This window comes from Podarcis bocagei (genome assembly GCF_964188305.1).
Source record: "Podarcis bocagei genome assembly, chromosome: 1".
In the NCBI taxonomy this organism is placed as follows: domain Eukaryota; kingdom Metazoa; phylum Chordata; class Lepidosauria; order Squamata; family Lacertidae; genus Podarcis; species Podarcis bocagei.
In genome coordinates, this window is record NC_138125.1 from 111077155 (window position 1) to 111104799 (window position 27645).

The window sequence follows — 27645 nt, forward strand, 5'->3', positions numbered from 1 at the left end:
TGAAGCTGTTGTTTGCATTGGTGTCAAAAACAGCAGTTTCCTCGGGACTTCAGCAAGGGAGGAAAGGGTTAAATCCTCCTGCTGCAATCCTGCCCTGATGATACCATTTGGGGTGTGTGTGTTGGGGGAGTTTCACGTTGATTTCAAGGGGAATAGAACTTTATTAATATAATTAGTTAATTGATTGATTGATTGAAACCCCACTTAATTGCCACGGTGGCTTCCAAGCCAGTGGTCTCCCACTCCCTTAAACAAAAATTCCCATGGAGCGCTTGGAAATTGCTGCAGGTCTGGCAGGTAGCTCTTGCTGGAAATTTAACAGTAAGGATGGCTAGGGGCACAAAAACACAAGGACACCTTCTGAGGGGATTGGGGGGAGCTTTATTTCTTACACAAATAAGTGTGGTGGTAATAATAATAATGCTAGAAGGGTTCCCAGAGTATTTTTGAATTTGTGGATCATGTGAAGTTTATTATTAGGATTGGATTTAAAGCATCTCCTGAAGGCGAAGTTGTTTTTATGGAAGGCAACTCTGCGTCTTCTGCAATCTTCTGTCTCTCTCTGTTTGGGGGATTAGTTCTGTATTCATATTTTATGTGTGGTCTGTATGCTCTATCTGAAAAACACAATAAAAATCGTTAGCGCACACAAAGAGAGATTTAAAAAAAGGAAAGAGAATTGTGGAGGTTCTCTGTGGACCACTTAACTATTTTTCTGCCTGTTGTGGCCATTGTGACACGCTGTGTGATTTTTAAAGGTATTTTTAGTGCCTCTCTTATTTTTTAATCGGTGGTATTTTATTCCACAGAAAGAAGCAATAAAATTCAATTAAAGATCAATGGGAACATTTAATGCAATGGAGATGCCATTTCCTGTCTTCAACCACAAAGACACAGATATGCCACAGGCTGCCAAAATGAAGCTCATGGACTCCTGAAGGTCTGTGGACCACAGTTTTGGGAACCTCTGCTCTAAACAGTTTTACCTCTCATTGGTGGTTTTGCAGGGTGTGTGTGTGTTTAAAAAGAGAGAGAGAGAGAGATCCTAGTACAGTGGTACCTCTGGTTACAAACTTAATTAGTTCTAGAGGTCTGTTCTTAACCTGAAGCCATTCTTAACCTGAGGTACCACTTTAGCTAATGGGGACTCCTGCTGCTGCCGCGCCGCCGCACAATTTCTGTTGTCATCCTGAGGTAAAGTTCTTAACCCAAGGTACTACTTCCGGTTTAGCGGAGTCTGTAACCTGAAGTGTTTGTAACCCGAGGTGTTTGTAACCCGAGGTACCACTGCACTCCTATTGTGATAAAAGTTCGAGGCATAGCTGTCAACTTTCCCCTTTTCTTGCGAGGAATCCTATTCAGAATAAGGGAATTTCCCTTAAAAAAGGGAAACGTTGACAGCTATGGTTCAAGGGAGGAGCATATAATGCCTTACATGAGCAGCAAAAAATGAAGCCTCGGTACTCCATACTAGTGAGAGCCATTGCAAAAGAAGGCACTGCCTCTAAAACTAAATATTGGTAAAAACATGATTGACATCCAGGCACACTGGGACAAAAATATTCCTACACACACGCACACAAATAATTCAGTGCCTGGCAAATCTGCTTCCTTTCAAAGGTGCCTCCATTTCTGCTACCTGAGGTTGCTGCCTTCTACATAATGGTGGGATCTGCTGCCATTGCCACCTGGAAGAGGCTTTGGGTTGCGTAAATGTAATGCTACCTCAATGTTCCAGATTTCTGCTTGCACTGACAGAACATTATTCTCTTCTTCTCCCCCTGTGCACTCCCTAAATCTGTTCTAGGGGTTACGTCAACCCTCTGGAGCAAATTTGAGGCAGGTGCAGGGCACGGGGGAGCAGAGAAAGTCCTGTTGTGGAAGTGAAAATCCTTTCCCTGATGGGACATGGTTGCTGAACTCTTGGAGTCCATATGCACCACACATCCAGAGGTATACTTGAAGGTGTTTTCTTCATCTAGTTCTCTGGCTGAAACTCAGTCATTTAAACAGCAAGTATACAAGTGCTTTTTAACCTGCTCCCCATCCATGTGTGGAAAAACGGTTTGTTGGTTTGCATGATGGACATATTAGGAACATCTGTCCAGGAGAAATCTGGGGGAAACCCACAGGATCCTCCGGAAATACCCACACTCTTTTTACAAAGTTAAAATCATTCATAAAGCATTTCCAACACTTTACATGCATATGGCCAACCTATTCTCCAGGGGCCACATACCGGGAGTGATTGTGGCCCAAGGTGGTTGTGTCACCACCCAACTTAAGAGAAGTCAGCTGAATCAGACCAAAGACCCATCCAGTCTAGAATTCTGTTCTCATAGTTAGCCAACCAGATGCCTATGAGAAGCTGGAAGAAGGACCTGAACACAAAAGTACTCACACATTCACACTCTCCCACATAAGCTGTTCACACACACACACACACACACACACACACACACACACACACATCACTGACCTTTTCACCGCATAGTCTACTTTCCTTTTGTCATCACCACCAAAACTGACAAAATTTGGGGGAGCTAGATAAAATGTTTGGGGGGCTGAGCTGTAGATCAACCCCTACAGACAGGAGGTTGGCCGTTCCTGGTGTAAATGAAGAACTAAGTGCAAAATAAGCAGCCTTCAACACCAACACCTGCTAATAGGCAATCCAAGAAAAGCTGGTCTACAGTTAGCCAAAATTCAGGCACCTCTGAGTTGGTTTGTTGCTCAGCAGCCACTTCAGGAACTCTTTGCCAGCCTCCTCATCCAGGAATTTGTGGTAATCGCTGGTGAAAGTGCCATCCGCATGTCTTCTGCCAACGTTTTCAGCCGCTCCAGCTCCTTCTGAGAAACTTAAAGAGGGGAAATGGACAAATAACATCCTTGTGGGTCAGAATAAATATATCCCCTGCCTAGTCCTTAATGTTGCTCAAATTCTCCCCAGCAAAAAATGTATAGGGCCAAATTTTTGTATCTTCTAGCAAAATAGCACTAAGGACATGTTTGCAGACCTAGAAAATGGTTTCTTAAAGAAACAAAAATAATAATTCACAATAGCTTGCAAAGGGCAAACGTTTGGCACTTTCAGCCAAGACTGAGAGCTTTTAATGTCCTGATGATTTCAGTGGCAGGTTTTAAAGCTCATGCTAATCTGCCTAAATAAAGGGAACTTTAAAGTGTTTAACTTGGGCTTCTTCACGCTTCAGCAGTGTTCGCCTGACCAAATATTACACGCAGCCACTATTAATCTCAGCATGTAATACCAAATCCCACCAGTTGGGATTAATATCTCTAGCATTATGCAGCTATGACATTGAATACAGACATCTTATTCTAGTGCTGAATTCCTGCTAGTGGGTTCAGGAAATGTTTCTGGAGCCGCAGATCCATTTTAAATAAGTGGGACTGCTCCAGATTAAGCAGGTTATGGATGGGAGCCTTCAAATATGTACAAGAGACAGCTATCTCTACTGTTGATTCATCATCACCCGGGGAACCTTCTGTCTAAACTCTTTGAGAATGTTGATGCAGTATTTCAGTATTCTCTGAGAGCTGTGTTTCCAGAGAATAAAGTTGTTTGCCTCATCCTAGACAGTAATATCCTTCTGTGTGAGAGGATGTATACGGACGCAAACAATTTTTAAATTATTTCACAAGAGAACAAGTTTCTTAGTATCATGTGAGCCAGCTCCTCTGCGTGAGACCACAGGAATGACAACAGAACAAACATTTCCTGAGAAAAAGTTCAGTATTCCTTGCTCAGAATTTTAATCAAGTTCAGAAACAGAAGATACAATATCAAACCGAGGGTTCCAGTGCTACTGTTGGAAGCAAAAGGCAATATTAAAATGTATTCCAAGCATGCTGAACCCAATATACTTCAGAATTAAATGTCCCCACATCAGAGCTGACTGTTTCATCATTTATTTATTTTTTACTTCTTAATCTCTAGATTTAATTCCTAGGAAGGGGCTGGGAGGAGAGAGGGGGAAATGTGTCAAAATATCTGGCTGTCAGCAACATCAAGGAGTCCTGATGGGTTTTGTAGAGAATCTGCAACAGCCTGCAATATTATTTTCCTCTATCTTTTTGATGACGTGTAAGCATATAAGCATACAGAGAGGAATACTGGCCCTGTTTTAATGGCCTTGGGGGTTGCTTTCAGCAGGTACACAAACAAGAGAACTGTGGCTTGCTGTGATCTTTGCCAAACTAATGTCTTAGATTTGACTGGTAATAATATCAAAGCAGCAGAGTCAGTTTTAAAGAACCATTACATTCTCTCAAAGCTATAAAAGGTCTCAGGGATAACTACACGGTTGTGTTTTTAAGAGAAGAAAAACGGGGGCAGATTTTGAGCAGAAATGTGGCATGCTTAACCCTTTCCCACTTGCCATTTCTCTGGTCCAATTCGCCCCTCCAAGGGTAAAGGGTGAGCCAAGGGCTATACACGGCCCATTTTGTTGCTTTTCTCCTTACAATCACGGTTTTCCTTTAAACCAAAGCAAACCACTCCATGTGTTTGTATGCAACATAAGCCACTATGTTATAGGAAACAGAGTGCAAAAGAGGAGTGTTGCTTTCCCATCTTGTATGGTTGCTTTCTCTTTTTGTTTCTGATTCAATGACTGATATCCAGTAGGACAGGTAAGAGCAGACATATACCATGCCTTGCTGCCAATTACAAAAATGTATTTTTGTCTATCAGATTATTATCGTCACCACCATCCCTCTCCAGCATTGCCACAGGTATCTTCTCAAGAGCCACTGAAATGCCCAAAGTTATCTATAACCAGGTGTTTCAGAAATTCCTTTTTTTTACTCTCATTTGTCTTTCTTCCTAATTTCCAACATGCATCACCGTGTTTGACTCTCAGATCTCATTTTGCTATCATCATTACAGCAATCTCATAATCAATTTTTATGGCGCTCCTATGGCATACGCAGTGTCTTTTACAGCTGGCAATATAGATTTTGAGCACGGAATCGAGGGAAGGAGGAAGAAAGGCAGGAAGGAAGTTGGGCCCTGCTCAGAAAGAGCTCACAGTCTAAAGGTACAAAACAAGTACAGATGGGACAAAGCGTGTTGATCTTTCGACTGCCAGGCCGCACAGGCAAAAATGTGTAGGGGGCTTGCAGACGTCTCTGAGTGGGCTTATTAAGGGAAGGAACGGAGGCAGAAAGATGCCGTTCCAAATGTGCAGTCACTGAGGAAGATGGATCAAAGTCAGCAGCAGTGGGTAGAACAGGCCAAAAGGATCAAAAAGAAAAGGAGGTTGTCACGAGAGTGGTGAGAACAGGATGTAGGTGGTTACTGATGGAGTACAGGTTACTGATGGAGGTGTTGGCAGCCTAATGTTATGGGATGCTTTGAGGCAGGAGAGGAGGGGTAAATATATTCAACGTAACACACAGCAAGAGTGGGAAGGCACACACACACACACAAACACCCTTTTGTAAAGGGATGGGAAAGACAGTGACAGTGTGATGATGAGTTTTTAGCAGCAACTTCTTGAAAAGGAGGGGAGAAGAAGGAGAGGCTTGAAGAGGAGGAGTTTGTACAAACTTTGGAAACGGGGAAAAATGGAAGGGAAAGGAGGATGCTGGGAACAGCGGCAGATTGGGATTGTGGGGCAAACAGGGAACCAGAGAGATTGAGGTTGACAGAACTTGGGGTGGTCAAGAAGCCAGGTGCAAGACGTTTGAATGGAAGCAAAGCAGGATAGGGAAGAAATCAGAGGAAACGTGAAATCAACATTGATCTTCTGTACCACTTGACCTCATGGAGAAAACGTGACCCATTCGAACATGAAACAGCACAATCAAAGTCTCAAAAGAACTACGTTTTAATTGGCAGGTGGATCATTCCACACCCATGACAACATTTTCAATTACAAAAGAAGACTATGAAATACAGTGAGGAAGGTGTGGGAGCAATACATTGTGGTTCCAGCAGGCTTCGATTGGTATTAATCCCCCCACCCCCCAAAAAAGCTAAGAAATGCTTAGCAACAGATGGATTCTTACTCTCTTCTTCCTCCTCCATTTGCTAGCCAAGCAATGAACTCCTTGGCAGCTTGGCTCTCCAAGTAAGAGCTGATGTCACTGGTGAAGGTGCCATCAGCATGTCTCTCGTATTCAGCATGACGCCTGGCGAGTCCGTTGCTAAAAGAAGAGCAGTTGCCTTAGAACTAGGAACGCTGGTGAATTTCACAATAATCGAGCATGCACACAAGCACAGCTTCATCCACTCGTTTGCAAGCTTTGAGAGTCGATTGCGCCTCGGGCAAGTGTTAGCAATATTTAACAAGACCGGTTGCGGCGGTGGCAAGAAAATAACAAACTGAAAGGCTGTGTGTTGAAGTTGGCTGTTGTAACTGTACAGCCCTTTTCAAACTCAGATTGGTTGCACTTCTGGAATGTGTGCTCCTATGAACTCTGCTTAGCTAAGGTGATGGCACTAGCCATGGGTCGGGCACACCGCCTCTGTTGCATTGCAGGAAGAAGAAAACAAAGACACTGCAAGACAAGCAAATCACAATCTGCCTGGGGGTGTGCAGATGGATGCTCGATTATGATGGGCAACAATGAATGTAATGGCAGCAGAACGACAAAGAGCAAAATCAATTGTGCAAAAAAGTTATTGCAACAAAGGTGAACCAAAGTCAGTTAAGATATTTTAAAAGGAGAGGGAGAGAGATTGGACCGAGCTGACATGTGATGAATGAATAGTAGACTGAAACAGAGAGAATTTGAGCAAGCATGATGTGAAAAACAAATGAGCTGGTCAGTGACTGCAAACCCCATCCCTACTCATGACTCAGGCTGCCTTCTTTGTCTTTTTGCTCCCAGCATCTCCTCCATCTCTCTCTCTCTCTCTTTAGTGCTGACCCTATAATGAGCCATGTGACACACGCATCTCAGGTGGCAGACTGCCTACTCCATCCACCACTTGTGGATCCACCGGCCACCACTGCCACCACCACTGCAGCCAGCCCACCATTCACTGTGACTGCGGCCACCACCATTGCCCACCCACCAGACACAGACTGCTGCTTCAGGGAAGCAACTAGAGGTGCTCCGAGGTGGCTCTCTGGACTTAACACTCCTGAGTTGGAGGCATTGTGGTTGAGGCAGCCACAGAGAGCATAGACAGATCATGTCAGTTCAACTGCCCATCCCATTCTAGCATGACCAAGAAATAGGAGGCATTGCAGATTGGACCAGATGATTCTCAATGGGTAGAGATCTAAGTATCCTCAGAGGGAAGGAGAAGGTTTAGCCCACACCAGGGGCCAAAGGAAGAGAAAAGGGAGAGTGTGAGTGGTTAGGTCAGATTCAGTTGTGTCCACCTGGAAAGAAGTGGGGCAGTTCTAGGTTCCATACGACTGCTTTCCAAAGTGCTAACTTGCACTTGGACACATTCGGTCTGCATTCCCAATAAACCAGTTTGGTTGTCAAAATTAGCATGGAAGGTTATTTGACTGGCTCTCTGATTCCAGGAATTAAGGAGACAGCTCCACTGCAGGACAAGAGCTATTAAGTTCTTCAAAGGAGACTCCTGCTGCCCTCTCCCCAACACATCCACAAGGAAATGGCTCTAGTGCCAGCCCAGTTTAGATACTGGTAAAGAAGAAATCTGTACTCCCCCCCCCCTCAATCAAACCTACTATTCGGTTAGGAAGATTTGCCTCAAGCAACTGCTGACACCACAACAATGTGATCCACACCTGTATCTCATTGCAAATTCTAGCATTTAGCAGACCAAGCAATCCTAAGTATAGTAAGCCAGTGGGACCCACTTGACTGAAGCCAGTGTTAGTTACCCCTATTCCAAACTCAGTTCAGGAGTAGGGCTACTGGCAGCTGAGCTGGCCAAGTCTGGCAGAGGGAAAACAAGTCTTTAAGACCGAGTTTCACTTAACAGCACCCCTTTTTGCTGATGTACCTCTGCAGGCTTGCTAGATCACATGACTTAGCTGAACAGAGTTAAGATCTAGGGTAAGGAACTTATATCAATGTAAGGTCCACTTGATTTGATTCAGCTTGCTACACCAGGATGAAGATGTTTCACTAGCATTTTGCTAACTGAATCAGGATTTGGAGCTTATGCCGGCATAGCCCAGCTATGCCAGGAAAAAGCTGGCTGAGCTGAAGATCTTCTGGAGCCGACCTCTCTCAACCCAGCAGGTTTGGGGTTTGAATTGTCCCCTTTATGGCATCTGTAAACAGTTGTCCACAATAGTACCTCTACAGCAAGAGGACATACAGCACGGGTATGGAGCTGCATCATTTGATGAGGAATCAGGATGTGCTTAACAGTGGAGGTGCTTCCATCAACCTTTTGCCGGCCATGAGTTTTGCTAAAGGGTTCCATTCCCTCCCACACACAAAATGCCCAGCCAAATCAAAGGTGTCAAAGATTCCATTCATCCAGAAACCTCTTTTCATTCTAGGATCAATGAGGGTAGGGGCTGATAGCTTCATTCAGGGGAAAGAACGGAATCAGTGGCCACCTCTAGTGTAGACCATCTTTCTGAGAATTCTTCCCAAAGACACCTCAAATGGAAAATGGATGTGTTCCCAACCTTTCCGGATGCGATACCTGAGTCATACTGAATCTTCCCTTGCTATTCCCCGCCATTTCATATTTCCATAAACATATCACTACTGCATTTCTGTTTGTTTGGAAGTTCATGCATAGTAAAACTATTCCCTATATGCATATTATTTTTAAGTTTTATGTTGGATCCCGTTTCACTTTCCCCACCAACGTTTTTAGAATCCCTTGGTTTTCCCCCCCTCCACTGAATTACATTATGCTTAGTGATTCTTGTGTCTGTGTTAGATTCATGAGTTGAATGTCTACATATTTTGAGAAGCACCGTTAAAGGCATTTAGTGTAAACCTATGTAAAACTCTGTAAGCTTGTTAGCTAAGGACTACTTCACACTCCTTGTGGACATGACTACATATAACATATTTTACATCCACAAGTAAAAATATAATGTACGCAAACAGGTGCATTGCACAGGTGCATGTGTCAGGAAGCTGTGATGGGCTCTGGTTCCCTGCAACCTGCACCACATGGTATCATGTATCCACTTGGTATTTACCCCCACGTAATGTGTGAAGTAGACCGGGCATCATGATCAATCAAGAAAACATAATCCAAAAGGCAGGTGTGGGTGGTTCTAACAGCACACTTGTCCACAATGCCAAGGGAACAGCTACCTGTGATATCATGTCTGAAACTAGCAGACATCATTGTTTTTACCTGACTATACTTGAATTCATTATAAAAATCTAACTTGAGCTACTGCCCTAAGCCCATCTATTTGTGTGTCACTGTCATGGAATGGAACAGCCATGAAAGAGAAGTCACCCCCAATCCAGGAAGGATCATGCACAAGCAGAAAGAGGTTTCCATGCACACATAACTTCACAAAAAGCTACTGTGTACAAAAAGCCACATTTGGGACACCCTGGGAGGACAGCCATAGTTCAGTGGTAGATTTGATCTGCGTGCAAAAGGTCTCAAACTCAATCTCTAACGTTACCAGATAAAAGGATCAGGCAGCAGCACTTGGGGAGCCTCTGCCTGAGGCTCTGGAGAACCACTGCCATTCCGGTCTAGCTTAGATGGTTCTCTAAGGTGGGTGTGAGAAACCTTTGGCCCTCTGGATGTAGCTGAACTATGAACCCCACCATTGCTGGCCAAGTTTGCTGCGGTTGATGGGAGATGAGGTTCAGCAGCATCAGGAAGGGCCAAGCTTCCCCACAGCTGCTATAAGCATCATCATATGTCGACATTACGTGTTGGGAGAACTTTTTCCAGGAGGCACACCTTCTCTCCCACCAGATGGTCAGATCTGCATTGTCAGCATTGAGAGGGGAGATTCTTCATAGGCAGTAGCATCCATGTAGCACGCTATTGCACTCGAGGGCTAATGTTTTCCAGATTGTGTGTATATATAAACTGAGAGCACTTCCAGACTGTTGGTGTTTTCAGGTGGGATGCAGTCATGTACTGGCAAATTTATAGGGGAATGGAACAAACCCGCTTTCCCAAAAGATTGGACTTTTTGAAGTAAGGAAGGTGGCTGGGAAATGTGCTGGAAAGTGTGGGATAACACTTGCCTCGACACAACTGTCACCTAACTTCTCCACAAACAGATCAGAAAAAAAGCTTGTTAAATAGCCAGAATTCTCTAATCTCCCTGCAAACCAAGAGGAATGAGTACTCAATCAACTGTCCACCTGGAAGTACCCTAGTCAAATTGGTTTAGGATCTGTTTTTTTATATTCCCTGTGTTAAAAAAAATCTGAAATTACTTAAAATACCTTGAGAGATTGTCCAGGAGGTTTTCTTTCTCACTCTCTTCACGTCCTTGTCTGCAGCAGAGGTCCATAGGCATTAGGTTATTAAAATTACATTTGCACAGATATGTAGACGGGGGAGGGGCATTGCACACCAGTTAACTATTACAAGCTTAAATGGATACAACAAGAATCATATAGGAATTCCATTACGTCTACATTTAATTCTATTAAGATCCCAGCGTTGTCTTTCGTTAGGGACATAATTTATATATGTATTAGAACTGATTGACCAACCACTGCACCCAGCTGCTAAGAATGATCAATCCTGTTTGGTGTCTTAGGATGAAAGACACCTCCAAAAGTGTTTAGGACCACAACTCCCATCAACCCCAGGGTGGCTACTGGGAAAAGCTGGGCTTAATCTGTTGGGCTGTGGTCTGTTCAAAAGGAACATTGGCACAGCCACTCTTGATATTCCATAACCAATGGAAGGCTGTGAAGTTCTCCTTTGCATACTGGGAGGCTGTGGGATTGATGGGTAGGGAGGCTGCCCACAGAATGAACTCAGCCACAAAGACAGCAACACTCCAGAGGGACCCCTTTCCTGGCAGCTCCCTGCTTGCCCTATGCAGAACATAAAGCGGTAGGACCATGACCTCTTAGATTATCTGAGACTTTCACATATACCAAGAGAGAGCTTCATTTATCAAGTTGCTAGCCAATGTCATCTGATTAAGGCATTGTTCGACAGACTGATGGAACAACAGTGATGGCTAAAGTGAACACAAGACCCCAAAAGAGAAACAACAACAACACACATGACAGTGAAGCAGCAATGGCAACAAAGTATGTGGATAGCAACATATCAAATACTGATATGCGAATGAGAGACACCAAAGTACCAAATGACTTTGGCTGTCAGCATGAGAAATGGTGAATGATCCAAACATAAAGTTGTGAAGGAGAAGTAAAGAGGGGGTGGATAAAGAAAAGGAAACCCACAAACACAGTTGCTTTATTTCAAGAGTTTCCAATAGTACATTACTTTTGCTTAGATTTTGCTGCATTGGTTTTCCAAGCTGTATTCCAGGGAAGGCTGGTGTTCCTTAGAAGCTTAGCTGCTGGTCCTCAGTCAGAAGATTATCAGTGGCTAAGCAATGCTGCAATGTAGTTTCCCCATCACTGTCAGTGCTCCTACAGGGGAATGTTATAGGTCACGCTGTCAGTTCATTCAGGGCTACACTGGTACCTGATCACCTTGGCTGAGAAGTGAGAGGATGCTCCAGAACACTTCCTGGCATCTTCTTCAACGGAATAGGAATACCATGGCAGATGAACTGGAATTCCTCAGTTGACAAATCAGCAGAGTAAGGATTCCCCAAAGGCAAGCATTTGAAAGCCATTGCTTTACTGCACAACAGTACTATGGGTAGGATCCACAGTGGACCAATTCCTTCCCTTGTGCTTTCACCTTGTGCTGAGGGGACATCCAGATGCATCCAATGAACTTTTTCCTTGGACAAGTCTGTTTCATGTAGCCAGCTACGCACACAGTTCACATCTAAGGATGTGCATATCAGCATGCATAACTTTCCTCCTTGGGCCCACGTTCTTCTGGGAAAGAGACCATAGCTCAGTGCACATGCCTTGTGTACTGAAGGTCCCTGATTCAGTATGGTGTCTCCAGTTAAAGATCAGGTTGCAGGTAACAAGAAACACCTGCTTGAGAGCTTGGAGAGTGCCTGGTAGTAGAGTAGATAACTTTGGGCTTGATGGGGAAATAGTCTCACCCTGACATAAGGCACAGTTTTTTTTCCCTATGAGAAGGGCACATGCTTCATATACTAAAGATCCAAGATTCAGTTCCTGGCATCTCTAGGAAAGTAGGACTAAGAAAGACCCCATACAAAACTCTGGGGAGGTGCAGCCAGTCAGTGTAGACAATAGTGAGTTCGATGGACAATGGTCTCACTTGGTATAGTGTTCTATAGTCCAGCCCAAATGCACCAGTGTATTACAGTACTATAGCTGGAACATACCTTGCTCTGCTTTAGGAGGCTATGTAGACTGTTCTGTCTATTGTGTTATCTTCTTTTAAACCACGTGTGAGTTATTATCTTGATCCTACATATGGTCATGTTAAACTTCCAAATAAAGCTGTTCCAAAAATAATTTCACTTAATGGCCTTACAACTTTGTCATTCTTCTGGTAACAAAATTGCAGATTTGAATGTTTCAAAAGGTCCTCATTGTCTCATCTCTGAAAATGTGTGTGTGTGTCTATGCATTGTCTGATAGGATGTTTTAAAGGAACAGCTTTAAAATAAAACTGGTGTACAGGTTTTATTTTGCCATTGCCGTGTCCTGCTTAGAGCGCTTGATTAGGGCCTGAGATACCAGGGATGAAATCCCCACTCAGCAATGAGCCAAAAGGCATACCAGCAATGATAGTCAGAATTGGGAGGAACGATAGCTGCACCACCGCAGTATCATTCTGCTATGAGTGTGATTCTTCAGGTATGAATATGAAAAAACACGCACTGGATTGTAGCCAAAGCATTCAGATGTTCTTCAGCGTTAAACTCTATTGATCAAATGGGAGTTGCTCAAGTAGACAGTGTTTACTGTTGCACAATTCCAATTCCTTTCAGTGGCTTTTGCATGAGAAAACTTTTCAACTTATTCAACTAACACCTATTGGAAAATGTTACAATGAGATTTACCTAGCATCTGTATCTCAGGGTGCTGGAAATTACGGAGTGACACATTTGTGGCAAAGAGATGACACTGAATTCTTTGCGAAAAGATGCTTTTGTAATAGATTCGAGTGATGCTATTTGCTCCAATCTCTCAGCATAGAATGGGCTGTAAATCAGGATGGATAGCTGGAAGAACAAACAATTGGACAGATGACTGGATGGATGGATGGATGGATGGATGGATTGATGGATGGATGAATTGATGGATGGATGAACACTGAAGCTCTTGGAATTGATCCAAACTCTACATATTTAGTTGGATGAAGTTATCCCATCATCATGCAGCCTCCTGGGCTTATATGGCACCAGGTACACCAGCATAAGACTTTCTTGTGTATGCCATGTGGCAATTTATAAGGGGGTTCAGGTGGGGTGTATCCATTTTGCTTACCCGCTTCTTTTAGTGTTCATTAACCACTGTACAAAATCTTGAGCTCGTATCGTGTCCAAGTACTTGCTGTAATCGCTGGTGAATGTACCTTGTGAATGACGTTTCACTTCATTCAGCTGTCTAGAGTCATCTAATAGTTCGGCCTGGGAAGCCTTGAAGGATCTATAAGTGTGGTTTGTAACAAATTATTTGTACTGAAAATTGCACATTTTGAAAGTCACCGTACCATGTATCAACCTCCTCATAAGAGATATGCAACTAATGTACTAGAAGTAATAATGGCTGCTAAGAAAGGATTGTTAGTTGATTAATAACAGTTTGGTAATGGGAAATAGAGATTTTGCTTACACAACAAAAACCAAAGGGACAAAAGCACCACTGGCTGAATTGGCAATTTCATTTGCTGCTGGCTTATCCAATTTTTGGGGGGTGGCAAGATTAAATGATAGCATCTTAAATGGACTTCCGTGCCAGCTCTGTTACCAGAAAATATGTAGCCCACATTTGGGTTATTATAGCATTAAAAGTTTGATCTCTGGTGTTTACCTGGATTTCTCTTCTCTGTCTTGAAGGGCACTTTGCCAGCTGCTCTGTACAATCATTAAAAGCAACCCAGCCACAAAGTACATGTTTTTCATTTTCGTCACCTGTGGGGCAGAGTTAGAGGGGAAAATAGTCATTGCAGCCTGCTTCATACACTCAAGACCTGTCCTGAAGACACTGAAAGATGGATCAGCCCTTATACCTCCATGTGGAAGTCACAAAGAACTATTCTGTGTACCAGAGGAATTTACATAGGAAGAAGCCTCAGACCAGATTAGATGATCCATTCATTTAATTCACACACCCCAGCCCCCAGTTTATGATAAGCCTGAAAACCTCAATTTGTGTTCAAAGCAGTAGGGATCATTTAATGTACCACTCTGACTGACAGCAGTTCCCCCAGAATCTCAGGCAGAGGTTCTCCCCACCACATAGTTCCTGAGATGTTTAGCTGGAGTTGCCAGAGATTGAATCTGGAACAGTTTGCATGCTAGGCACATGGCCATACCTTTGGGGGAAAGCCATGCTTATGAAGAATCTACGTGTCAATATAGTGAAATCCTAATGGTTGCTAGCACAGGCATAAAGTCTTCCAAACATTCTAGGTGAAACCACATGACTAGTGGATTTTACAGCCCCAACCTGGAGTGTTGCTGCCCAGCCGATACAACCCTTAACAGCTTCTGTCACAGGGGTGTGACATATGAATATGAGCCTTTCTTGGAAGGACACCCACTGAAATCAGTTTGACTTCCTTCCCTGTGGAATGAATCTCCATAGAGACTAAAAATTAATAGATGGATTTAGAGGATTAAATATGATTTAGAGCAATGTATCCCAAACTTGAGTCTCCAGCTGCTTTTGGACTATAGTTCCCATCATCCCTGACCACTGGTCTCACCAGCTAGGGATTATAGGAGTTGTAGTCCGAAAAACAGCTAGAGACACAAGTTTGGGAAACACTGATTTAGAGAGTGTAAACATGATTACTCCATAACTCGACTGTGTAAATAACGAAAAGGAATTCCTAGCACCCTGCGATATGGCACAACTTTTATGTGGGTTTCTATTTTTAGTTACCAACAACTGGCACAATTCTGTAAAACTGAGTTATGCAACCACGTCACTCTGAAAGCAGGGGCACGGGACTTGATCAAAGCTAACAAGCTCTTTTGCTATGTTAGGCCCTGTTTTGTAACGTGTTTCGTAAGAATGCACACAAACTGTCCTGCCGCCACTGCTGCCTTGCCTGCCACCGCCTTCCTTTTCAGATTTGCAAGAATAACGCAGTCCTGCTCTCCCTTCCTTATGTCCTTCAGCAGTGCAATGCTGCCTCCTAGTGCTATTTCCCAAGAGGGCATGCTTCTTCCCAATGATATTCTAAAAATCTCAAGCCGATGCTCTCGATGGCCTCTCTTAGGGATGAATATATATGCTGATGAAGACACTCTCCACAACATCTGAATCAAGAGAGGCTATGCAAGCTCTGGACCAGTGCACAAAGACAGTGGTGGATTGAATGAGGGCCAATAAACAGGGTCCGAACCTTGGGGAGATGGAAGGTTTTTGGGTCTGAAATATAAGCCAATTGCCTGTTCTGGATGGGGTGATGCACCCTGTAAAGGATCAGGTACATAGCTTGGAATATGCATGGATGCACCTTTGTGATTAGAGGGCCAAGTGACCTCTGTGGCCAGGAGTACCTTTTCCCAGCTTCAGAACATAATAAGAGGCTGTTGGTTCAGGTCAATGGCTGATCTAGTTCAGCATCCTGTTCTCACAGTGGCCAACCGGGTGTTTGTGGGAAACCTGCAAGCAGGAGAGCACGCTCCCCTCCGATGGCTTCCAGCGACTGGTATTCAGAAGCATTGCTGCCTTTAACTGTGGAGGGAGAGCACAGGCATGTGGCTAGTAGCCATTGATCGTCATCTCCTCCATGGATTTGTCTACTTCTCTTATAAAGCCAACCACATTGGTGGCCATTGCTGCCTCCTCGGGGAGTGAGTCCCATAGACTGACTATGTGTTGCATGAAGAACTGCTTTCTCATATCTGCCCTAAATCTTCCAACATTCAGCTTCACTGGAGGTCTGCAATTTCCTGTACTATGAGAAAGGGAGGAAAACTTTTCTCGAACCGCTTTCTCCATAACGTGCCTGGTTTTATAAATTTCTGTGATATCACCTTTTACTTGCCTTTTCTCTAAACTAAACAAACAAACAAAACCAACCCCAAAGCTGCAACTTGAAAAACAAGTCCTTAGCAGTAAACTCTGTTGAATTAAACAGGCTTACAAGCCAGCGTGTTTAGAATCAAGGTGTATTGCTGCTAAACTATATACAATAGTATACAGAAGATTTTATTTGTTGTTGAAAAACCTAGGTGTGTGCACCATCATTGGGGTGCATTGTGATGTTCCAATTTACAAAAGAAGAAACCAACACCATGCTCAGAAAGTAAAACGGAAAAGAATGCTTGACAAATATGGAAGAAAACTGCCTTCCTTGCTAGGAGCGAGGAATTGGCAAATCTGACCATTTTGCTTTCTCTGTTTCCCATTTTTCTGTTAAGTCCAGTTCTCCACATTTCAATCTTTTTTTAAGTACTCATGAAAATTCGCCATCATTTCCGCGTGAATTTCTCATAATATGCACATTTTTGCATGCAATTCCTCCTGATAGATGCGTTTTTGCAATTTCTCGTTATATGACGCATCTTTGTATGCTATTTCCTGTAATATATGTTCATTTATGTACACTGTACCCTAGTTTCTGCATTCTTGGCTGAAGAAGTGCATTGCAAAATTCAGAGAAGTGCAAAGTTCCAGGAATAGTTATGCTTTGGTTAAAGAATGGTTTCGGAAAGGGTGAATTATGGCTTACATTGGAGGCTACTCGTAGGGCACTGTTGACTATAATCCAGTGTAGGTAAGACAGTTGTTTACCATAGATTTATAATTTTCTGGAAGCTGTCCAGAGTGGCTTGGGCAGCCCAGTCAGATGGGTGGCATATAAAATCATCATCATCATCATTTTTCTCTCACACTATCTAAAGGGTAACATGATTGTTGTGAATTGAGGTAAGGAACATGAACTGAAATGGTGTAAGAGAATAAGATTCCTACGTGTTAATTAACACACTTTTAATTTCAGATTTTTTGGAGTGGGGCTTAGGATGGAACAGCAACTCATTATCCCATCACCTTGAAACTTTCTCATACACTACATAGAAAAGTTTTCTACCATTCATCCATTGGTGATGCTGCTTCAGCCACCAGAGTTCTTGGCTTATAATTCTACATCATTTAGAATAAGACAGAGAAGTTATCTCCAAAACAAAGAGATCAATGTACCCAATAAATTGTTATTTCCCATTGAATCCTCTACGCCCCATATGGATATCTATTTTAATGCCTATGTAAGGTGTAAAAGATCACTTCCTGTACCTAAAAATTGCAATGGAGTCTGTATATGTGGATCGGGGCCCTGGTTAAGGTCAGAGACATTCAACACTCACCCCCACCCAGTTCTGTGATGCAAATCTCTCCTACCCTGAAACTCCTACTAGCTGGAGATGGGAAAACATGCAGGCAGATTGTACTATTGCACTGAAGAATTAGGAAGTGAGAACGGACTGACTCCCCCTTCTCTTGCAACAGAGCTCCATCTGAAATACTTTTCAGAAATGAAAAGGAATAGGGAATCCAATCACAGATTCTTGCATTGCAGAGTCAGATCAATTTTTTTTTTTTAAAGAGACCCTTTTATGGTAAAAGTGTCATAAACTGAAAACGAATTGAGGGTTAACCATCACAGTGTGATTCTGCAGAAGCAGATTAAGGACATGATCCAGCCAAAGTTTAATTTTTTTAAAAAAGTTTTTATATACTTCTGCATCATAAAATATTAGGGCAGAGCACAAGATGTATTCAAGGAAGCATAACACCCCATTAAAAACAGTACAAAATAATCACTAAAACAAAACAAAACAAAAAATGAAGTTAAGCATTTTAAAGCTTCAATTCAATGAAGAGAATTAGAGAGCAATCCTTCGTACAGTCAATGAAACTTACATTTACAAGGAAAAAGAGATAGGATCAAGGCTGCATGGCATAAACTGAACTCTTCTTGGCTATTCATGGAGAAAAAAACTAATTACAAGGAAACAGAGATAGGATCAAGGCTGCGTGGCACAAACTGAACCCTCCTTGGCTATTCATGGGGCATGAAAGATCTCAACTTTGGCTGGAGTGTTCCCAAATTTTGTTTGGCTTATGAGGGTAGTGCTTTTGAAATGTTGCTCTTTAATTTAACAAGGAACGATTCTGCGTCTAAACCTACCTTTTTCTTTTTCTTCTTTTTAAAAAACAAAAAATTGAAATACAAAATATCCTCATTTTTTAAAAACAACAAAACAAACCACCCTCCCTCAACACTTTCATCAGGAATTTTCTCATAATTATACAATCAGTCTTTCTCTCTATCTGTCCATAATTTTATCATAATTATACAATTAGTTTTTTTCTCTCCCTGCCTGTTGTCATTTACTTCAGTATTACAAACAGCACAGCTTGCGAGTGAAATGGATTTTAAACTAGTTTGCATCGTGTTTCTCAATCCAATGCTTATCATCAAGAGGGAGAAAAAGGAAAACTATTACAAAGCAACCTGTTGATGCAGCCTAAGTTAGCCAAACATACAAGAAGTTCTCCCAATGAATACTAGAAGAAGAAGAAGAAGAGTTTGGATTTGATATCCCGCCTTTCACTCCCCTTCAGGAGTCTCAAAGCGGCTAACAATCTCCTTTCCCTTCCTCCCCCACAACAAACACTCTGTGAGGTGAGTGGGGCTGAGAGACTTCAAAGAAGTGTGACTGGCCCAAGGTCACCCAGCAGCTGCATGTGGAGGAGCGGAGACGCGAACCCGGTTCTCCAGATTATGTGACTACCGCTCTTAACCACTACACCACACTGGCTCTACAGGTAACTTATCTTATTCTTCTTACCTGTAGGTATTTTGGAAGGGTTATGGAGAAGCAGGAAAGGCAGTGCTGTCTCTTTCTTCTGGGACTTCTGGAAGCCTTGAGGATCCAAGAGAAATTGTCTGCTAGTCTCTCCTGCTCAGTCACGGATATCTATATATACTGTTCAGCTCTGGCAAGCACTTATAGGAGTGCATCATTGCTGACAGTTTCCTTAGTCAATTGCGGTGGGGTGGGGGAATTCTGTTGTTTGCCATTCTTTGCATTTGACCATTTTTTTACAACTGATTTCACACGTCTGTTCTGTTTACTCTGTGACATCAGTGTTGACACAGAGCCTAACAAAGTCAATGAGGTGTCACTGTCAAAAGAAGTAACTGTCACCGTGATATTAGACCGACCCAGCGTAGGAATCGAGCGCTTGGGAAACAATGCATTCCTTATGGCACACACAAACACAATGGGAGCACAATTAAATGCAAGTCATATTTGATCGCACAAATACTGTGGTCACGATCCAGAATAAGGCGTTTTAAAGCATTCCAGAATGAAGTATTCTAAAAAAAACCTTTTAACACAGGGGGCTGTCAGACCAGTGGCGTAGCGTGGGGGGTGCAGGGGGGGCCGGCCGCACCGGGCGCAACATCTGGGGGTTAGGGTTAGGGGGCGCAAATCCACGGGTTAGGGGGCGCAAATTACTTGCCTTGCCCCGGGTGCTGACAACCCATGCTACGCCACTGTGTCAGACCATTGATTCATCTAGCTCAGTATCATGTTCACCTACTGGAAGATGCTTCCAAGGGTTTTAGGAAGGGGATATTTCCAGCCCAACCTGGAGATGCTAGGGACTCAGCCTGAGACCTTCTGCAAAAATGATGCAATTGTAAAACTGAAAACTTTTTTTTAAAAGTAGAACCTGGGACTTTCTCCATACAGGGCAGATCCTCTACCACTGAGCTACGGCCTTATTTGTCCACCTGTGTGTGATTTATTGGTGGTACTGCTGGTACAATGGCGGGTGGCGCTATGGTCTAAACCACTGAGCCTCTTGGGCTTGCTGATCAGAAGGTCGGCGGTTCAAATCCCCACGAAGGGGTGAGCTCCTGTTGCTCTGCCCCTGCTCCTGCCAACCTAGCAGTTCGAAAGCATGCCAGTGCAAGTAGATAAATAGGTACCACTGCGTCAGGAAGGTAGATGGCATTTCTGTGTACTCTGGTTTCCATCAAGGTGTTCTGTTGCGCCAGAAGTGGTTTAGTCAGGCTGGCCACATGACCTGGAAAGCTGTCTGTGGACAAACACCGGCTCCCTCAGCCTGAAAGTGAGATGAGTGCCACAACCCCATAGTCACCTTTGACTGGACTTAACTGTCCAGGGGTCCTTTACCCCTTTACTTTTTTTACAATGCATTTTAGGTTGGGGTGTGTCCCCTTACTTGACAGTCCATGCTTGAGGATCCTGTTACTGCAAGGTTGCAAAACCATGCAATGTAACATGGGAGTGGGCTCTATTTAGCACAGCAGTATCCCCTCCAAGTGTCCTGATTATCCAGGGACAGCCCAGGATCCCGGCTTCTGATTTGATCCTGGAATGTCCCTATTTTCCCTGCCAGTGCTGCCACCGCTGAGATTAGAAAGGAGGATGTGCCAGCGATTGTCCCAAGTGGCAGCTGTGGCTGTGAGGGAGCATCCCATTGCCTCTCCATGGCCGCTGCTGCCAACCTCCTCCATTGGGCAGCTCACAGCGGCTGCTGGAGAGTGGGCGAGCAGGAGGAGAGGCCTCTGCTCTGAGGGGCAGGCCGAGGGCACGGCTCCCCAGAGAGCCAGTGTGGTGTAGTGGTTAAGAACGGTAGACTCGTAATCTGGTGAACTGGGTTTGCTTCCCCGCTCCTCCACATGCAGCTGCTGGGTGACCTTGGGCTAGTCACACTTCTCTGAAGTCTCTCAGCCCCACTCACCTCACAGAGTGTTTGTTGTGGGGGAGGAAGGGAAAGGAGAATGTTAGCCGCTTTGAGACTCCTTCGGGTGGTGATAAAGCGGGATATCAAATCCAAACTCTTCTTCCCCTGGGTGGAAAGAAAGGGGGAGCGGAGCAGAGCGGAGCACAAGGAGTCTTGTTTGTTTGTTTGTTTAAATTGCTTTGTGCACCCATGCCTATTCTTGCCCCCTTTCTAAAATTTAGTGTGTGTTTTTCTGTTTGTAAATCTACCGAAACAGTGGCACACGTCCTCCTGTCTTGCACTCTCTACAAAGACCTGAGGAATGAGATCATCACCCCACTCATACTAATCATCCCAGGGCGCTCAACCACTGCCACAATGTCCTTTCCTTTACCAGATCAAAATAAGCAGATAACATTAAAGGTTGCTAGGTTCATAGCAGGGACAATCAGAATAAGGGCCACTAACTTAAATTGTGCTCTTATATCAAACTTCCTTTTCTGCGTATACTGTAATGTTTTACTTTTGCTATGGCCATTGGCTAATGCGAATAAAGGGTTATCTTATCTTACCAAAGAAGAAAATAAAATAAAATTTGGTTTAAGGGTTTTTCTCAGGATGGTGGAGGGTGTGAGTGCTGTGGTTGTGGTGGCCCTCACCCTTTTTCTGACAGGAAATACACTGCAGGTGGGGGGAGGACAAAAATGGGGGGTCGAGGAGGGTTGGTTGGGGTGCGAGAGAGAAATGTCCCTATTTTCAACTGAGGAATGTTGGTGGGTATGCAGTCGGACTTGTCTTCTAATGATTGGTCAGCACCTGCATTTACAGGGCTGTGTGCCAGATTCATCTGAATCCCAAAGTGAATTGAGCCAGTTTAGGTGATACTGGGCTTCCACCAAGTCAGATTGAGACAGCCCCATATTGAGTCAGGTTGGCCCACCCAAAGGACTCTGGGTCTCTCAAGGGGCAGGATGATGGTTGGGAAGAAGGAGAAGTCATCTGGCTCTTCAAAGAGCAGCACAGGGCTAAGTTTCTAAAAGGACTTTCCAATAGCTCTGTATTTTGGCTGCACACTTGATCCCAACAGAGGAACCCATGTGTGCAGCCACACTGAGCAGGACTGAACCCTCAAGAAACCCGAATCACCCTAAAACCCCTAATTAAACATTCGCTCTGACCTTGAATTGATCTGGGCCAGATCCAGGCCAAGTATACCCGTGTGTGTGTGTGTGTGTGTGTGTGTGTGTGTGTACAGCTGCAGTATTGACCACAGCAGTTCACAGAGCTCAAATTGCTTCTGTAAAGGATGTTGTGCGCATCCATGCATCAAGACGGTAAATGGCTGTTCATGGGATGGCGTTTGATCTGGACTTTTTACAGAGATAACATTGCTTACCCACACATTGCCTGCTTCTCCCCCCCCCCCCAACACCTGTATGCTTCAGTGCCCATTCGCTCCTGATGGTAAATATGTCAAAATCAACACCAGCAGCATTTGACGTTAGTAATGGGATAGGGAGACAGGAAGCACAAGTGAGTTGCTCTTCCTGCTCATCATGTATCTTTGCAATGTCCTCTGTTTAATTTCCACATCTGTCCCTTGGGTCAATTCTGCAAGCTGTCCGCACATTGGGAGACTGCACAGCTAATGGCAAAGACAGATGTGGAGGTTCTACCTAAGTCAATGGGGAAAAGGAAGCAGAGGCTATTGTACCTTAGCAGACTATTGGAAATGATTTTTATTTTAATGTACAACTAGCTCTATCAGCTCTATTGGACATATCTGGCCATTAATGTACTCTACACAGTCCATGAAACATTGGTGGAGCAGCACGTACAAAGGAGCTGGAATGGAAGAACAAGTCTAATCATGTGTGGGGCGAAACATAAAGTCTCCTAAGATCTGCTTTGTGGTTTGCCATCAGAATGGCTTATTTATTTCAAAGCATTCTATGCCTCTTTCCCCAGGGCGTACACTTTGGGGCATGGCCATATTCCAGAGCTAGGGCATCTGATCATGAAGAAGACCCCAGGTTCAGTCCCCAGGTAGGGCTGCGAAAGTCTCCTGCCCCAAACCCTGGAAAGTCACTGCCGGCCAAAGCATGCATTACTGAGCTCAGTGGACCCAGTGGTCTGGCTTGGCAGAAGGCAGTTTCCTATGTACATCAAGTGTTTACAAAGAACAGACAACATCTCTCTAACGTAAAAAGAAATATCATTTATAGTCCCCAGGGCCACTCAAACCAAGCGCTCTTGATCAACATGTTTGTTTCTTTGTTGACACACTTGGCTAGCTGAATAGTGTTTCAGTAGTGACTGGTTTCTACAAGCCATTTCCCCTGAAGACCAGCATTTCGCTCAAACTGCGCTGGGGACTGCCATTGTTTCAATCGGTGTGCGCCCAAAGGGGTTTGATGCCACTTGTCATGCTGATGTGTTGTGCTGCCCTATCTTTGCAGCATTTTAAGACTTTTCTCAAAACATTTCCTTCCTATTCCCCCCTCCCAACCCCTCCCACCACCAGTGGGGATATTCTTGATCTGCAGCTGGAACCATTTTCTTGCAAAATCCCCAGGGTGTGTGTGTGTGGACCTTGATAGTGTACAAAAGCTGATCTATTTCTGTAACTTGCATGGACGGCCGCTGAGGTTTTATGGATTTCTGTTTTGCAACAAAGAGAAGAGAGGGCAGGCGGCTGCTTGCTTGGAGCTAGAAGTGCGCCCGACTTTGCCTCACGGCCTGGAAAAATCCAAGGCACCAGATTGCTGGAGCCTATAGAAAAATCACATTGGCATCTAGGATTCTGAAAACCTTTTTGCTGTTATGGTGGGCAGTGATGAAGAGCAATGCACACACTCCAGTGACGTGGTCTAGCTGCTTCCTTATCTTTTGATCAGGGTCTCTGAGCCATTGGGAGAAGCTGAGCAGGCCAGCCAGCATGAGGAAGGAACAAGCATCACCATGAAGAACATAAGAAGACCCTGCTCTACCAGGCCAGTGACCCATTCAGTTCAGCATCCTGTTCTTACAATGGAAGCAGAAACATGAGAACAAGAGCCCTCTCCTCTCTTGTTGTTTCCAGCAACTAGTATCTAGAAGCATTTCTGCATCTAATCATAGAGGTAGATCACAGCCATTATGGCTAGTAGCCATTGATAGCCCCCACCTACACGAATGTCTCTAACTCTCTTTCAAAGCCATCCAAGTTGGTGGACACGGGTGGCCTAGGACTTGCCGATCAGAAGGTCGGCGGTTCGAATCCCCGCGATGGGGTGAGCTCCTGTTGCTCGGTCCCTGCTACCTGCCAACCTAGCAGTTCGAAAGCACGTCAAAGTGCAAGTAGATAAATAGGTACCACTCTGGCAGGAAGGTAAATGGCGTTTCCGTGCGCTGCTCTGGTTCGCCAGAAGCGGCTTAGTCATGCTGGCCACATGACCCGGAAGCTGTACGCCAGCTCCCTCGGCCAATAAAGCGAGATGAGCGCCGCCACCCCAGAGTCGGCCACGTCTGGACCTAATGGTCAGGGGTCCCTTTACCTTTAAGTTAGTGGCCATCTCTGCCTCCTTGGGGGGAGGGGAACAAATCCCATAGTTTGACTATGCTCTGTGAAGAGGTACTTTTAAAAATCTGCCCTGAGTCTTCCTATGTCCATCTTCGTTGGATGTCCACAAGTTCCAGTGTTACAAAAGAGGGAGGAAAAAGTTCTCTATCCACTTTCTCCTTGCCAAGCATCATTCTAGGAGTGTATAGCATGTTGCCTCTTACTTGCCTTTGATCTAAACCAGGGTTTCTGGGCTACAGCTCCCATCATCCCTAGCTAGCAGAGCCAGTGGTCAGGAATGATGGGAATTGTAGTCCAAAAACAGCTAGCGACCCATGTTTGGGAAACCCTGATCTAAACGAAAAGCTTAAACTAGGCCACTGTAGAGGTTGCTGGCATCAGGGGATTGTAACAGGCAAGAAGGAGAGCTGCTGTTTGTCTGCATCTGCCAGCGTCCATCACCCTGGGAGGCAGCCTCACTCTGCGTAATGGGAAGGCCAGCTCGGATTTCTGATGAGTTCCTGAGAATTCTTATGCAGCATTCCATAACCAGATACCTCCAAACGGAAATGGAGGCATACATAAGATCCGCTTCAAAACGGGGGAGCCTATGCTTAGCTTTTGCAAGTAGGACGGTGTGCATGTGTCTTCCTTTCCAGAACTTTCCTTCTTCCTGGTTGTAAATAATAATAATTTTATTATTTATACCCCGCCCATCTGGCTGGGTTTTCCCCAGCCGCTCTGGGAGGCTTCTAGCGCATATAAAAACAGAATAAGAAAGTCCACCACAACCGATGCAGATCCACAGATAGGCAGCAGGTGGCGCACATTGTGCAATGTCTTTCACGTGGCTGTCCTGCCTTTTCGTAAATGGATTGCAACCAAAACTCAGAAGGATTGTTTCAGCTGATTGGAATACCTACGCCCAATTTCTTTTCTTCTGCTTGTACTAGGACGTATCAGGCACAAGCCACAAGGAGTCCCATGGCACCTTAAAGATGAGCACATAAAGCTTTTCTGAGCGAGAGATCTCTTCTTCAGATTTCTGGTGGAAGTTTAACCCAGCACAAATTTAATCCAGTAAAATGACCTGACTCAAAGGAGAAAAAGACTTGGTCGTACCTAGGCACAGTTGTGTAGAAGTGAGGGTTTTGGCTGCTACACATTGCACCTTTAATACACATTCAAAGCACTGTAGTTTACCCCTCACAGAGTTTCAGTTCCAAGCAATGTTTAACAAACTAGAGTGCCCAGTTTTCTATGAAGGGGAAAATGTGCTTCAAATGTGCACATTCAGCTATAAAAACTTTCTGGGCTTCAGCCAAGCCGCTACCCCTTAGCTTCCCTACCTTAGGACTGGACATCTAGCATCCAGGATTCTCATCTGAATTATTTTACTGGCCTATTTCCCAAGCTACATTTTGGTATTTGTGGATTATTTATTTATTACCCACTCTTTCGCCTTCAGGTTTTTAGTGTTATTAAAATATAACATAGAGGCACACACAGCCAGGGCCAGATTTAGGTTTGATGAGGCCCTAAGCTACTGAAGGTAATGGGGCCCTTTATATGTGCAGCTGTCCTTTGCCAACAAAAAAAATGTCACTGTTTTTTGTGTTGAATATATGCTATATGGTAATTTGTGGACCTAATAGGTATCTAAAGCCATTTGCACACAACAAATAGAAGCCTACACAACACAAAACACTGTTGCTGTATGTAGGTTTTATTTGTTTTTTATCTTATATTTTGGAAATGTACATCCAGGTTTTTTTCCTTTAATTTTTTTTTGGGCCCCCAAGAGAGTGGGGCCCTAAGCTATAGCTTGTTTAGCTTATACATAAATCCAGCACTGCACACAGCATAGACATGCAGAACTACACAGCCTTCAACCTCAGGTGATTCATTCCAGCTGAAAAGGGAAGCTGTAGGGGATCCCACCACTGTATGCCAATTGTGGCAGATCCAAAGAAGGGCTTTGCACCTTTATACAATATGCATGTGTGCTTGGGCCCAGGGTTTTTTTGCCTTACCATCCCCACTACTGACTCCCTGTTGCTACTCAGCTTAAAAAAAGTGGGGGGGGGGAGTGTCCCCTGATTCACTGAAAAAAAATCTGGTAACCATAGCTTAAGTGTTACAACTTAATACTTCAGTTCTTAACCAAGGTGGTACTTTCTGTCAGTTGCCCAACCATTTGACAACTACACTCCTGAGGTACTGCAAATAGTACAACAGACACAGGCGATCACCACAACCCTCATAACTGGTTTGGGAGTCTTCTCTTTCTAGAAGAGCTTTCATCTCCTGACTGGAATGAGACCCAAGTAGACTGCATTCTCACAGCATCTACTTCTCTTGGCTCAAACTCAGCTGCCCAGTTAACTTCTGTCTGAATACTCTCCCAAGACACTAAAACCTGTCTTCCTATCTAAGCTAAGAGACTCTGGATATGACACTATACTATGAAGCATCTTGTCTTTGTTGGTTGAAGGAATGGATGACATTAGAGAATTCACACGTTCTAGACTTAGAAGGTCATGATAATATTTTTGGCTAGCTGTAGATATTTTCCTCAGAGTGGATGTCACGCAGAGACCAGAACTGACTCACTAGCACTCCCTCCCTGAACTATCTCTCAGACTAAATCCTAGCACTATCTGAATGTTCTCTCAGAAACTTCTCCTTTTATTTTCCCTCCCAAAGGGCTGCTCCACCCCTCTCTGACTAGCTGTCTTGGTAGCGAATCAGAGAGAGGCTCCAGCCCTCTGGTGGAATTCTGAGGCACTGCATCACCCGACTATGGTCTGGCTCTGCTGTCTGTCACAGAAGAGGTCAACACCTTCTATTTGTTTATCACATGATCAATCAGATGACTAGGGAGGGGACATTTAGCTCTGTTCCCTCCCTGTGGCTGCTTTAAATTTCCTCTCTCTTTGCCTCTGCATCCCAAATCAGTGTGTGGGGTGGTGTCTTTGCAGGCCATTAAAAATTGTTTTGTAGCACACCCCCCCAATGGATAAGATTGCAGCTTAACTGCAAGCAACACTATTTCTTTTTTAATCCACCACAGTCAGAGCTTGAAGTTGGCTACTTTCAATTTACGCAAGCAAAGGACTTTGCGCCCTGAGAGTACTTCTGACTGTAGTTTCAGAAAATAAAGTTTT

The 27645-nt window shown here is 44.2% G+C and overlaps 1 protein-coding gene across 3 annotated transcripts; it reads right to left on the reverse strand.

Moving 5' to 3' along the window:
• Positions 1-441: 441 nt before the first annotated feature.
• On the reverse strand, positions 442-19133 carry GCG (glucagon). 3 transcript variants are annotated; one of them, XM_081183875.1, is made up of 7 exons: positions 19026-19133; positions 14026-14126; positions 13480-13641; positions 10351-10401; positions 6034-6171; positions 2715-2858; positions 442-617 (listed from the first exon to the last, which is right to left on the reverse strand). In XM_081183875.1, the coding sequence occupies exons 2-7, from the start codon at positions 14115-14117 to the stop codon at positions 614-616; spliced, it is 591 nt and encodes a 196-aa protein (XP_081040001.1). In that variant the 5' UTR covers positions 14118-14126; positions 19026-19133; the 3' UTR covers positions 442-613. The 3 variants fall into 3 exon arrangements, with proteins under 3 accessions (XP_081040001.1, XP_081040003.1, XP_081040002.1); XM_081183877.1 differs by lacking the exon at positions 13480-13641; XM_081183876.1 differs by lacking the exon at positions 6034-6171.
• Positions 19134-27645: the final 8512 nt, after the last annotated feature.